At 41.2% G+C, this 13,824-nt stretch overlaps 6 protein-coding genes across 7 annotated transcripts; 2 read left to right on the top strand and 4 right to left on the bottom strand.

Annotated features, from left to right (window-relative positions):
- Positions 1-982: 982 nt before the first annotated feature.
- LOC135171097 (AN1-type zinc finger protein 1-like) lies at positions 983-2,044 on the bottom strand. Its single transcript, XM_064137430.1, has 2 exons — positions 1,619-2,044; positions 983-1,473 (listed from the first exon to the last, which is right to left on the bottom strand). The coding sequence occupies exons 1-2, from the start codon at positions 2,042-2,044 to the stop codon at positions 1,102-1,104; spliced, it is 798 nt and encodes a 265-aa protein (XP_063993500.1). The 3' UTR covers positions 983-1,101.
- Positions 2,045-2,116: 72 nt separating this feature from the next.
- LOC135171110 (uncharacterized protein) lies at positions 2,117-2,696 on the bottom strand. The gene is made up of 2 exons (XM_064137448.1): positions 2,443-2,696; positions 2,117-2,373 (listed from the first exon to the last, which is right to left on the bottom strand). The coding sequence occupies exon 2, from the start codon at positions 2,351-2,353 to the stop codon at positions 2,117-2,119; it is 237 nt and encodes a 78-aa protein (XP_063993518.1). The 5' UTR covers positions 2,354-2,373; positions 2,443-2,696.
- A 68-nt stretch (positions 2,697-2,764) lies between these two features.
- Rpl30 (Ribosomal protein L30) lies at positions 2,765-3,903 on the top strand. The gene is made up of 4 exons (XM_064137445.1): positions 2,765-2,873; positions 2,982-3,027; positions 3,154-3,299; positions 3,628-3,903. Exons 2-4 carry the CDS (start codon positions 3,007-3,009, stop codon positions 3,803-3,805), a joined length of 345 nt encoding a protein of 114 aa, XP_063993515.1. The 5' UTR covers positions 2,765-2,873; positions 2,982-3,006; the 3' UTR covers positions 3,806-3,903.
- On the bottom strand, positions 3,891-6,687 carry LOC135171098 (very-long-chain (3R)-3-hydroxyacyl-CoA dehydratase 2). 2 transcript variants are annotated; one of them, XM_064137431.1, is made up of 6 exons: positions 6,450-6,687; positions 5,855-6,003; positions 5,388-5,508; positions 4,778-5,013; positions 4,422-4,603; positions 3,891-4,035 (listed from the first exon to the last, which is right to left on the bottom strand). In XM_064137431.1, the coding sequence occupies exons 2-6, from the start codon at positions 5,941-5,943 to the stop codon at positions 3,947-3,949; spliced, it is 717 nt and encodes a 238-aa protein (XP_063993501.1). In that variant the 5' UTR covers positions 5,944-6,003; positions 6,450-6,687; the 3' UTR covers positions 3,891-3,946. The 2 variants fall into 2 exon arrangements, with proteins under 2 accessions (XP_063993501.1, XP_063993502.1); XM_064137432.1 differs by lacking the exon at positions 6,450-6,687 and adding an exon at positions 6,113-6,420.
- Positions 6,688-6,846: 159 nt separating this feature from the next.
- LOC135171070 (TP53-binding protein 1-like) lies at positions 6,847-11,708 on the top strand. Its single transcript, XM_064137364.1, has 3 exons — positions 6,847-7,552; positions 8,046-10,784; positions 10,969-11,708. The coding sequence occupies exons 1-3, from the start codon at positions 7,054-7,056 to the stop codon at positions 11,154-11,156; spliced, it is 3,426 nt and encodes a 1,141-aa protein (XP_063993434.1). The 5' UTR covers positions 6,847-7,053; the 3' UTR covers positions 11,157-11,708.
- On the bottom strand, positions 11,246-13,530 carry LOC135171094 (syntaxin-18). Its single transcript, XM_064137425.1, has one exon. It carries the CDS (start codon positions 13,045-13,047, stop codon positions 12,094-12,096), a length of 954 nt encoding a protein of 317 aa, XP_063993495.1. The 5' UTR covers positions 13,048-13,530; the 3' UTR covers positions 11,246-12,093.
- Positions 13,531-13,824: the final 294 nt, after the last annotated feature.

Below are 13,824 nucleotides of genomic sequence, written 5' to 3'. Positions count from 1 at the left end.
CGACGCTTCAACGAAATACGTCTGCCAGCACGAATTTTTATTCACGAAAATGTTATCAAGAGATTATATAATCTATTGTCATCCCGTTAGTTGAAAAAAAAAAAATACGATAAAATGGAGAAATCCTCAAACGCCAAAAATCATGAATGTTGTACTTTTATAAATATATATGAGTGTACTTATATTTTGTAAGGGCAGTACCATGTACGGGCGCACCATTTTCCAATGTTAAAAAATTCACGAGAAAGTTAACGTACCAAAACTGTTTTTTTTTTCACGTTGTTGAAAATTCATATAACAGAGTATTAAATTTAATTAAATTGGACGTAATTAGATAGTGGATTCTGCGCTTTATGTACTGCTCAGATAATTAGTCAATAAATTGTGAATGTCTGACTCCAATTTTTTCGATTGAGATGTCACGTTTTAAAATAAAGATCAGTGGCAATGTAAATGTACTGAATTATTAATGATTTATTGTACCTTCTCTAATCGTCTTCTCTAATTACACAAGAGTCCTTTTGTTTATTGTTGGAGTCACGGGAATTTTTGGGTTTCCATCTTGTGCGTTTTGTTGAGCTTTTTGGGACTGATTTTTTCGGTGGTTTGGTACATTTTGACGAACCCTTTGAGCATTTTGAGGCGAACGTCAGACTATGCGGAGACATCAAGGATTTAACGAAGCTTTTTCTCAAATTTCGGACGATCTGGGAGATTAAAAAAAATGTGAAAAATGTCGGTAGTTGGTCTTACGCTTGAATTTCATATCTAAAAATATTAACCGAAATGCATATGGACATTTTTGAGAACGAGACTGTTTCTAACTTCAATTTATTCCCAGATTTGTATTTTTGTTTCAATTTTTTGACGATTTCACTTGAAATTTTGGGGGAATGGAGAAGTCCAAATCGAGGATATCAAATTTTTACTTCAATTGTTTAAAAAAAAAATCAAAGATAAGTTGGTCTGATGATGCCTAACGTCTAGTTACTTTTGTTTTTATTTAGATTACCAACATTACATAAAAATCCAAAAACTAAATTTGATTGATTACAATGTGATCATTCTTAGGCGACAATAAATTTCTTGCAACAGATTAGTTCATTTGTACGATGAGAAATCGACTTTGTTTTCGTTTGAATATTCAAAAATAACACTTTGACCGTCTACTAACTGCCCTTTAGTAAATAGATCAGACAAAGCTGTATCCATTCTCTCCCCCAGAACATCTCCAGTTCTGTGATGAAACAATTTGAGTTTAACAGAATCTGCCAAATTATTTGAATTGCGAATTTTCAGAATTTCCGCGATTGAATCGATGGTTTTACCCAGAGTCCACTGGACATTTACGAAGACAGCGGCGGGCGCTGTTTTGCAGGTAATCAGTGGAAAATAGACCTGGAGGTACCTTCGATCAACAGTGGGTATGTTTTGAGAACCGACAGCTTTCCCTTTGAGTCTCATCAGTTGCACCTGCCACCATAAAAATAGTGTTCTTTGTGAAAAGATAAAATTGGAAAATTAAAAAACCCAGATTTTTAGTACGAAATTGTTTAAAAATATTCAAGCGTCCTCTGGACCGGACTGAAGTAGTGGAATAATTTCAGGTGATTTTTACCTTGTTAGCCATTTCAATTTTTTTCGATTTCTTCAAATTCTCAGCGATCACAGCATCAACTGCACTCTTTGCTGATCTAAAATCTTCCTTCGGCTTTTCCCATTCCCTCAACCTCTTCGCAATTTCGTCCTGACTCATCTCCAGGCAACCATGATGGCGATGAGCCAGACAAAAATGTTTTTTACATTCGACGCAGTTCATTTCAACTGCAGAAGTACTTTTGCACTCTTCTTGTGAGCAGATAAATCCCTCAAATTTCCTCGGCTCCGCTACAATATTGTCTGGACAAGACTTGCAGTCATGTGAGATCGTGTTGAAGTGATTTTTGCAGAATATTGTGGAGCAGTGGGTGCACTTGAATGGGAGAAAATCGTCTTGTTTGCAGGATTCTACGGCGCAGTGTGTTCCCACTCGCGGAAATTCCATGTTGCACAAATGAATAGTGAATTAAAAGAACAATAATATCGACTGGAACTGGAGAAACAATTGATGAGTGAATTAGTTGTGCGATGGAGTTGGTGAATGCAAGTGATTCTCACTGAGGGAACCGAGGGCTAAATTATTCCACTTCTGTTCCAATTCTTTGAGGGTCATGTGGGAATCGCCATTGTCACTCTCTGGATCTGGTAATTCTGATGATGGAACGACAATGTCGTCGATTGGGAGACGTTCTTTCCTCCAGGCCTCGTCGATCAGCTCTAGTAATCTACCGTCACAGCAGACTTGACTGTCCATGTTATCAGAATAACAGAAATCTGGAGTTATTTAATATTAATTATTGCACGTCAGCACTGACTTTTCTATATTCGATTGGATTTACTCACAGATTCTGGTGATTTAGGAATTGTCTAGTGCTTCTGGAGGGTTGAAAGTCTTTCTTTGTGTTTTAGATTAATGATAGGTTAGGTTCATGATAACTTGGTACCAGACAGGAGTCAATGCTCTTCAGTAGTGGCGTCTATGTGCCACAGTGGAATCTCCACCATATGATTTATGATTTAGCGGTGTGATTTAGGGATCAGAGATGAATGGGGGGAGATTACTGACTCTTTCTGGGGAGTAGTGGACCTGGGGCATCCGGGGTGGCCAATGCAGTGGTTCGATCTCGTAATTTTACCGCCAGTTATGGACTGGTCGTATCGAGGGCTCTCATTGGCCGTTCGCTCGATCTCCCTCAACGACTCACGTTGCGCTGGAGGAGACCGGTTTCCGGTTTGTACTAATCGGCTTCTTTTCTACGGTTAACGTGACACGGGTAAGTTGTGTCTCCTCCTCGTTCGGAGTCTTCCTCATGTTCTTCGAAGTCTATGTAATAATCAAGTGAACCCCAGGTGTTTAATCGAGTTTATTAATTAACTTGCAGGTCTTTTACACAAAAACCCAACGCAATGGCTGCCCAAAAGAAACAGGTATGTGAAATCCTCGTTTACCAGCCACGTGGTGGCCATGTTTAACCTATTTTCGATGACGAATGAATTTTTTTTGGTGAATTTGAGTCCAATTTGATTGATGGCTTTGGTCGTTTGTTATTTTAGAAAAAGGCGATGGAGAGCATCAACTCCAGACTTGCTCTCGTCATGAAGTCTGGAAAATACGTGCTGGGATACAAGCAGACTCTCAAGTCACTTCGTCAGGGAAAGGCCAAGCTCGTCATCATCGCCAATAACACACCCCCACTTAGGTGAGACTGAGATGCAGTTGTCCACGTGTGTTGTACAATTTTTTTAGAAACTCGTTAAATTATCGTTTAGAACTAATCCTAGATCTTTGATTGATGATGGACAGGGTGCAATTAACATGTCCAAGGGGCCCTGGTACCACTTCCTGGTATTCATTTACTCAAAACTGATAATTAGAATTGAAATTTAAGTATTAAATTGTACAACGCACGATTTTGGAGCCCTGCGGAGTAGTCTCCACTCAGGCCGTGCTCGTGAGTGCACCGATGGCCACAAAAAAACCCCAAAACACCCTGAGGGCTCTGTTAAACTTTCTTATCTCATCCTCAGGAAATCGGAGATCGAGTACTACGCCATGCTAGCCAAGACTGGTGTCCACCACTACACGGGGAACAATATTGAGTTGGGCACAGCCTGCGGAAAGTACTTCCGCGTGTGCACCCTCTCAATCACAGATCCTGGCAACTCTGATATCATCAAGTCTATGCCCACAGGTGATCAGGCGTAATTTTTTTTTTGTACCATTGTATCAACGTACGCTTGTTATGTTGGTTTATATGGGATAAGGAGAAAAAATAAAGAAAATCAGGGGCTTTTAGTCCAAAATTATGTCTTTTTATTCTTTCCTTCATCGGTTGCGATGGGCTTTTTACTGAATTTTTTTCGTCTTCTGGGGGGAGGGAGAGCCCAGGATCTTCTTCCTCTGGGCGAACATGTGGAGGTACATCTGTGGGAACACTGAAAAGAGAAGAAATAAATTTGGAAATGAGAATTGAGTGATTAGGGCAGGATTAATTTGGTAGTGAGGCGATTGACGTCAAACATTTTCTTTCTCAATGTGGACCTTTTAAATTCAATTTGTCTTGTTTTTTTTTTTTTTTGAAGTCATTAGATTTTTTCTTCAGGGTAAAGTGAGAGAAAAAAATTGAATAATTGCACTAGCTCAACGAACAATCTTTCGAGTGAATTCAGGTCAGGGTCGTGACAAGAGAAAACAAGGTACTTGTCCAGAAAAAGATGTCTGATGAAAAAGATGAATGAAACTACAGAAATTATGGGATTCTTGTAGTCAGGGGAATTTCGTAAGGGCTAATTAATTATGCGTAATTGGTGGATCAACTCACGTGGAATGTAGAGAAGCATTACAAAAATTAGAAGGTAGTGATAGCTGAACGTAAAGTTCCAGGCATTTGGTAGGGCATAACTCCACAGATCTGGATGATTCGCTGCATAAGATCGAGCTGCGTAGAAGCATAGCAACTCTCCAGTGACTCCGATGGGGTAGAGAGCAATGAACGTCGTGTACCTGACATAGAAAAATTGACAGAAATCCTTTTTCAATCTTAGTTTTCAAAATTTCGGAAGAAATGACAGGTCTCTGTTTTCTCCACTAAAAATCAGATTATGGTACCTGGGTATGTGTTCTTTCGTCGAGTTGAATAATTCAGACTCGATTTTGTGAATATTTATCATTAATTACCTGAGCCACACAAGCAAATGTGGAACAAAGCCGACGAGATTCGCAAAGTAATATCCGTATCGAATAATTTCGGTGACTGACCAAGCAAAAAGTGCTATTGGTAAACCAGCGGAAGCAGCAGCGGCACTCGCTGGTGTTGCCAGCAGTACACCACACACCACCATGACTCGGCTTAATACTTGAAACGTCGTGATCACGACGTTTGAACGGACTAAACCAACAGCTGCATGAAAAATCTGTGGATATTAACAAATATGTCACCAAATTGTTTTGGAGAAATTACGTAAATTCATTGATGATTTAAGGATTTTATTCCAATCTATTGGATTTCTATTGAACTGTCTCTGGATTATGCGTTAATTTTATTGAAATATTGAACTGAAAATTTGAATGGAATTTTATTTTTCATTTTTACTTATTTTATTGACATATTGTCTGCTGTTTCCTGAATTCAAGAATTTTCTTCAGGTTTTTCGTTTAATTTTCTGGAGGAGAAAATAATTGGGTCAATAAATTTGTTTAAAAAGTAATTTTGGGACAGTGTTGCTATTGTTTTCAATCCTAAAACTCATGAAAACCTGTTATGCTAGGGATTAATTAAAAATTTTACCTCCAAAACTGCAGCATTTTGGAATAACATGAGTGAGTTGTATTCAACGTCCCACAAACTTTGACCTTTGAAGTCGTCAGTGAAGTAGAATCTCATTAGTAAGCACAATACATAACTCCAACTGAAAATGATTAAGAACAACAATTCTCATCATGTTTCTTCACGTCCCGGACAATTTCAGGAACGAAGTGATAAATTGGGAGGAGTTACCTCTGACGACTGATCAGTTTTTCGTGAATATCTCAAAATCTAGGGCAGATAACAAAATTGTTATCATAACCTTTTTTATAGAGCGAATCGAGACCTACGAGAAAGGTATAAACAAAAATTTCGCTATCTCCCCTAGATCCTGAGCTATCGCCCAAAAACTGAACTGAGATAAGTCAACTCATCTCTTCCCAGCAACTTCACCACTGAAATATTCCCAGATATCGATAAAAATACTTGAAAAAATAAAAAAAACTCACCCCACAACAAGTGCTGCATTGTACCCAATGAGATAAGTTTTTCCAATGGTACCAGGTCCCCTTTTCGTTTTGTCACCCTTACCTGTCATGATTAGGAGCAAAATCGAGTGTTCAGTGAGCTCCAATCGACTCTCGTACGTTCAGCACTTCTGTTGTAAATCCCCACCCGAAAATAAAGAAAATTAGAATTTCAATTTCACCTTCACTTCTACTACGAACGTACACTCACCACGATCATATACACATACGTATACGTACTTGCTAGGTGATGAGCATAGTCCAGAGGACAACAGGGGCGAGGGAAGGTTGAGGAGAAATGGAAGGAAAACCGGTTCCAACTGTTTTCTAAGTTTCTCGTTTTCGTAGAAAATTAATATATTTCAAGAACAAGAACGTAAATGTTTTTTTATCAAACCCTCATTATTTTATTTATCATACTTAAATTTATTGCAGAAGTTTCTAATTACTTTTGTCCAGTGAACAAATCCACAGACGTGGAGATGATCACCTGGACGTCCACTTCAAGGTCAGATGAAGATTTCTGTCTATTTTGAATCTATTAAACTTGATTGTCTTTCAAGACCTGAATATTTACCCAGTGATCAGCAGTCAGGGGAAGAGCCAAAGGGTTGTACAGTCTAACCTCGATGAGATCTTCCAATAAAGTTATCTTATGAAGATCGTTTTGACTCACCAAAAAGATATTTGAAAGAATCTCTCAAAGATTTCCGAAATATATTCGAAAGATCCGTAATTTTCTATGTGAATTATCACATAATCAGCGATCGACTTCGAGTCTACAGTTTGTGAACCTCCACAACTGCACCAAAGAAGTAAAAATCCACTCCAAAAATCAAATCTCATTTCAAAACTGAAGTGGTGCTCCATTTTTTTCCGCCAGTGATCCCCATTGGTCGCGGAGAATATCTAGGGATTTCGGTCGATGAGTGCTAGGGACATTGCTCACTCATCAACTGGCGCTCATGATCCGCAGCCCGTGAGCAAATGCACACACACCGGGTAGCAGAAAACGCGTAGCCAACTTCGCGCGTTCTTTCGCAAAAAAAAAAGCCTCGTCTTGTTATCGGAGGTAATTTCGGTAAATTAATAATTCCCCATAACTTGATGAATTCAGCAATAAATTATCGAAGTAACGAGTCTGACATATTCGCGCATCGTATTCGCGTGGCCCCGAGATAATGTCGGAATTATCCATGGACCGTGTAATCCCAGAGACGCAAAAGGACGATTCTCCAACGACAAATGATCACGACAATACCCAACATAAATCGCCACTGAATGAGAGCCAGGATTTTCATCTAATCGCTGAGGTGGAAACACAGGAGGAAAAAATCACTGGGGACAATGTTGGTGACAAGGGTGATGGTAATGTCGAGTTGAGCCAGCACGAGACCGATGGAGATGATCAGGATGAAGCGCGGGATAACGATAAGGGGGACAAGTCTGTTGTCGAGCCGGAGTGTTCACCCAGGGATAACGATCAGGAACAACAGGATGAGGATGTTGTTCAGTGCACACCGACTGAGGAGATACTCACACCCAAGAGGAGACAGCTGAGTGCTGGGGGACAGAAGAGAAAGGCTGAGGAGGAGGTGGATCTGGCGATCAAGTTCCAGAGGACATCCTCCAGGGAGGATGCCTTGACCTCTGTCAGGAAGAAACTCGATGAGATCGAAGGTCTGTTGATTTTTTTTAATCTTTACTGGAAATTAGGGATTATTGGAGTCACGGAGGAAGGATTTTTATGTTCTTAATTTTTCATTTGATTGTGAGGTCAATTTTCTTGACTCTTTTGTGTCGTGAGGATTGTGTAGACAACATGAAAGTATGGAAAGGCATGAATATATAATATTTTTAAAATATATTCATATTTTTATGTTATCATTTTTGGTCAGTGATGGCCTTCCTCATTTTTATGAATTTTTTAATTCTTTATGGGCGTTGATTACTGAAAGGGTGAGGTTAGGTGACTTTTTTAATTTTCGATTTGACTTCAATAATGTTGGACATTAAAAAAAAAGGTTTGTTTTACATTAAATTAACGAGTGGCTTTCAAAGAGTCTAAAGTTGACGAAAAAAAACCCTCTCCCATTTAAAAATAACTAAATGTTCAAAATGAAAAAATATCCCAGGGTTCCTCAATTCTCACCCCCGCTCTTCAAATTTCCAGAGTCTGAAGACCCCGAGACGCCCACAGAGGTGTCCCCCAACGCTTCAGCATCAGCTGCAAGTCAGCTTCCCCCAGAGGCTGCCCTCCCACACCCCCAGGACCCTCTAGAAGCCCCACAAGTCCCTGAGGTCCCTGAGAAAGAGTCCATGGACGTCGACCCCACGCCCGTCACTCCAGCGGTCCCCGCAACCTCACCGTCCCCCATTCCATCAGAAACCCTACCCTCATCGTCCCCGAAAGCACAAGAGCAGAGCCTCCCAAAGCCAGAAACCTCCAAAAAATCTCGAATGAGCATCGAAGTGATTTTCGACAAAGCTCTAGCTCCTCCCCCACCCCCAAAAGAACTCGTGGAGATCGACGAGGACGGTGAGAAGATAGTCCTGGATGCCTCCCAGGAGGACGCAATCCCGCTCGACCCCTCCTACAAGACCTGCGAGAGTAAATCAGCAACAGACAGTTATAAATCAGCGACAAGTGTAAAACCGAGTGATGGCAGTGAAAGCCAATTGACAAATGGAAATGACCGAAAATCCCAAGATCCAGACCTCACCCTGAGTCCATCACCATCGACAATGGAGTCCTCAGGGGCCCCAAAAACCCCCAGCAAGCCCCCTGAGCTCCTCAACCTAGTCAGTGACAGCGAGGGGGATTCATTCATGAACGAGGACAAACCAAAATCCAAGATCATTCCAGTCGAGAGGGAGCTGAATGTCCTCGTGAAAGTTAAGTTTCTCCTCCAGGTGAACGAGTCCACAAAGGAGATATCAGGAAAGGAATTCCTGTCCGTTGATTTTGAGCAATTTTCCGATCTTCATTTATCGAGAAGAAGAAACAGTGATGTATCAGCCCTTGCTGATGTGTCTGATAACAAAGATCCAACATCACCAGGCTCAGTCACCAGTAATCCCCAGCCATACATCCTGGGAGCATCCAGATTTTCATTGATGTCGTCAGCAAGTACGTCCAGCTCGTCGTCCAGTGGTTCATCAAAAATTGGAAAAGATCCCCCTCATTTTTCCCTCCCTCGGGGAATCCCCAAACATGCCAAGAGACTTTTGGATAGTGTCGATGAGGCAACGGAGAAGCTGAAGAAAGAGTGGAAGAATGCCAGTCTTTTGACATCTGGTATCCTCGGCTTTGTCAATGCCGAGGCAATAGCCTGTGATCTACATAATGGTACCAGCGAGGATAGCCTGGAAAGACTGACAGCCTCGACCCCTGAGACAGTTGTTGTTGCAACTCCCAAGGGCAGCAAGAAGGGAAGACTTCCAAAACGTTCACGACAAAATTCACGATCCTCGAGGACTAATGGCTTGTCAAAGCTCTCGCCAACAGTTCTCTCTACCATTGACTCCAAGAGTGATACAGAGGGAAATGAATCAATTATTTCCGAAGTATCAACTCCATCGAGACAGAGTGGAAGATCTCTTTCCATCTTGAGGAATCAGACGCCTGTGTACGATCCCAGCGATGCACTAGTGGGGAAAGAATGCTTTGCCAAGTGGTCGGATAATAATTACTATCCTGGCAAGGTCATCAGCAAGTCCAAGGGAAAATTCAAGGTGAATTTTCTGGATGGAAAGAACAAGATGCTGATCGAGGAATTTGTCATTCCCATTCTCAGGAGTCTCGATGAAGGTCTTTCCGTTTATGCTATGACACCTGAGGATTATGGATCTTGTGGCATTATTGTTGCTGTTGACAAGGTCATGGATCAGGTTTTGTACACTGTCGAGACTGACGAAGGGGAGAAAATTAAGGTGCCAATCAAGGATATATTTCTAACTGCTGATCAAGCACAATTTCTCAGAGAAGTTGTGGACAACGATATCAAGAGTCCACCCAACACTCCATCAATGGGTAAAGTCACCATGGACAACATTGTCGAGGGCTCGAGAAGGGGTAAATCGGTCCTGGGTACACCCAAATCAGGAAGATCAAAGAGAGGCCACAAGAGTTCAGATGTCGAGCCTTCGGGATCCGGAATTTTCAAGAAAAAGGATGAATCTGACAGCGATTCAGGGTATACACTTGATACTGATGTCGAGGGGGTACAGATAGAGATGACGGAAACACACAATGAACTTGCGGGCAAGGGCCCTGCCAGCAGGGTTAAGGGCAAGGGGAAGAACCGAAAAAAGGAGGATCAGGATGTTGTTGCTACGTTGGGACCCATTCCTGAGGGATCCAATCTATTCAAAGGATTATCGTTCATACTCACTTGTGCTCCACTTGAGTCACTTGATAGATACAAAATGGAGATGGCAGATTCTGCTAATTCGGAGACTGAGACAGAGAATGAGGCTGAGTGGAGTAGGATTCCCTTTGTAAGGGAGAGACTCACTGCTCAGATCACTGGGGGCGGGGGAAAGGTTTATCAGGAGTTCAAGGATATTCCTGTTGAGGAGTTTAAAAATACCAAGCTGATTACAAATGTTCCTAATATCACTGCGAAGAGCCTTCTCTGTTTATCCGTGGGAATATATTCGGTTAATCATCGGTGGGTCATCAGGTGTTGTCAGGAGAACAAACTCGTCAATGCATCAGAGGAGACCTTGCCAGCTGGCTGGAGCTTTGACAAGGGAACGTATGTGGATATGTACCAGAGGCCCAATGATAAACCACTGGGACATGCAGTGATTGTAATGCCAAAGATCCCATCCAACGAACGGTCAATCGAATTCTGGCAGAGGGTCATTGCCAATGCTGGTGGGACCTTGCGACTCGTGGAGAACCAATGTAAGCTCATAATATCTTCCTAAGTCCCCAAGGGTCGAAACAAACGAATTAACTCAATTTTTGTTCATGACTCTCCAGTGAACTCATGACAATTAATTAAAATCATTATACAATTATGTCGTGAATGTCCTTTAGGAATATGTCAATAATCCAATAATTCAATAATCTAATGTCTAAATTACAGCCGAGACATTTATGGAAGGCACTGTGGTCCTGGCGAACGATAAATGCCCAACTTGGATGAAGGACAAGGCAGCGGGCTGGAAGATTCCCCTGGTAACAACGACCTGGGTCATTCAATCCCTGATTGAAGGAAAAATGATGCCATCCGATGCTCATCCTCTGTACCAGCACAATTTCCTGAAGAAATAGAGGATGTGAAATTCCCCGTTGAAATTGCGCCAACGATTTTTCTAATAATCTAGATTCATTTATTGTATCACAGATACAGTTACCCTGGGTTTTTTTTTCTCTTTGTTTTCTTTATTGTTTGTCTTCTTCTCCATGTACGACGTGTTCTCTCGTCTACAGGCTTATGTTGCATTTATATCTCAGAATTAATTTTTTTTCTCCCCGAAAGCTTTGTTCACTGGCTTAAACTCACGAGCAGGTGCTTCAGACCTGTGACTATAATTTTTTTCTCGTGATTATAAAGTATTTGGTGGCTGGGGAAAGAGTGGAGGATATGGTGAATCGTCTTCAATCGACAGTGAATTAAAAAAACAAGACTTTTATGGATTCCATTGAACCAAATTGAAACATTTAAACTGGTGGACTCTATCGGAGCTTGATACAAGTGTTATCAATCATAAACATATATGTAATAATTGTATCAACTTTTGTTTACCTAAGCCGTAGCGACTGTACAATTTTTCTGGTGATAAGAAGAAAAAGCGATAAAAATATATTGACATATTTTGGCAATTTTTTGATTTTTTTTTACTTCATTTTCCAAATGAATATTTCTAACTTTTGCATAAGAAAATCACTTATTTATATATTAATATTTATTTATCTGTAAAAATTAATCCAATAAGTATCATCTTGGGATAATCGTAACCACTTAGGCACAAACTTTAATGAGATATTGATAATTCTGCTCTATTTCCTACATTGTCAACGCCTCGGTAATGCAGGAAGTCTGCTAAAGTTACCTCGTCTCATTGACTTTTCTGCAAATCGAGAAATTATTTTCAGTGTCAAGATCTCATTAACGAAGCTGATAAGTAAAATACAAATGAACATTTATTATTTTCTCTTACAAAATATCCCTCCCCCCCTCTCCCTTTATGAATTAAAAGAAAAATCCTCAGGGATTGTACCAATCGAGAAACAGCAACGAAAACGACATGACAAGTAAAAAGAACAAAATCCAAACTCTCAGACCAGCATTTCTCTGAATGGCTTGTCGAATCTGTTCATTAGCTTCCTTGACATTCTCTGTGGATCCCACCACCGTTGTTACGAGTTTATCAAGATCCCTGTCCTGCTGCAACACCTTCTCCGTGAATATCTCCTGGAGTTCAGCAATGTGAACGACTTTGCTCTCAATGAGCCTGACCTCCTCAGTGATGGTGTTGAGTTCGTTGTACAGCTGTTCATTCTCAGACTCGAACATCTGAATGTCCTCAGGGGACGGTGCCTCCTCGTAGACCATGGGTGACACATCGCCATTCATCTCCTGGACCTTCAGAGGACTGGATCCAGCAGAGGCCGATGTGTCCCTCCTCTCTGGCTCTGGTTCGGCCCTGTGGGCCTTCAGGGATCCTTCAGAGCTCGTCTCGAGCTCCAACTTGGACAGCTTCTTCAACTCCATCATTTTCTTGTAACGAATCGCCCTTTGCTCCGAGTAAACCTTGCATACGTTCTCTAGGTACTGTTTTATGAGATCCAGCATCGTCATACGGTGCTCACGATTCTGGTGGCTCATGTCTGTCTGCGCTGTCTCCCTTTCAAGCTCCTTTATCAAGCCAGAGCACGTTGTCATTATTCCCTGTGCCCCGTTGTCTATCTCATCTCTTTCGGCGTCTGTCATGGCGTTGACCAGGGCCAAGTGTTTCGATAGATTCAGGTAAGCTGGTCTGTTCTCCAACAAAAACTGCTGGAGCTTGGAGATTTGAGTCACCAGGGACTTGGTCCTTACTTGGAACGGCGATTCTTGCTTTTGCCTGCGAGCAGGCATTCTAGGGATTTCCTCGGAGAGGGCCTCCTTCCGGAGGCTCACTGTCTTCACACATGCTCGAAATAACGTGCTCACATCCATTATTTAACAATTGTTCTCACGGTTTTGGAGTTATTTTGGTTCCAGAATTTGTTTTGTCAAGTCCAACTTCAATTGTTCATCACCCACATGTCTTATTGTTATCGTGAATTGATTTATGGCTATTTTATGAGGTTTTTCTCATTAGTGGTTAATCAATAATTACTGATTATTTATTTATTTCGGTGTCTTGAATCCACACCAATGGCTGGGTTTGACTCTTGCTCCAGTGTTTACGTTTCACTTGCCATTTGGAGGTTATGTCTCTCACGGTTTTTCATGTGTGATGATATTCCTTTAATCGATAACTGTTGGGGAGAAAAAAAATATCGTTCACAACGAATGTTTTCGTGTTATTTTTCATGAAGCTGAATCCAAGAATTCTGAATGAGAGGTTCACTGAATCAACAGATGTTTTGGGAGAATGACTGAGATCGTGACATACAGTTGTCAACTTGATGGCGTTGGCATCGATAGGGCTCTTCGAATTTCCTGTTATTCTTTTGTATTCGTTCGTCGAGATGTCGAGACATTTCAATATCATTTCTATTTTCCTGTAGAAGGAAAATATCAGGTGGAATTGATTTGTTTATTATTGACCAGTGACTAGTTGGAGACTTTATTTTTCATTCTGAGGATCAAATGGCCTCGATTCGTGGCTGTGGAAGAGCTGTGGTGGCTGTGGCTTTCCGGCCTGCGTCTACTTTCCCCACGTTATATGAAAATTCTGCCTGACAAACTCCAGGCGAACAAACAGGAAAATACGTGTCAATTGACACT

The sequence above is a fragment of the Diachasmimorpha longicaudata genome, chromosome 18, assembly GCF_034640455.1.
Source record: "Diachasmimorpha longicaudata isolate KC_UGA_2023 chromosome 18, iyDiaLong2, whole genome shotgun sequence".
NCBI lineage: Eukaryota > Metazoa > Arthropoda > Insecta > Hymenoptera > Braconidae > Diachasmimorpha > Diachasmimorpha longicaudata.
The sequence above is the reverse complement of the archived record's forward strand: the minus strand, read 5'-3'. Positions and strand labels throughout refer to the sequence as shown.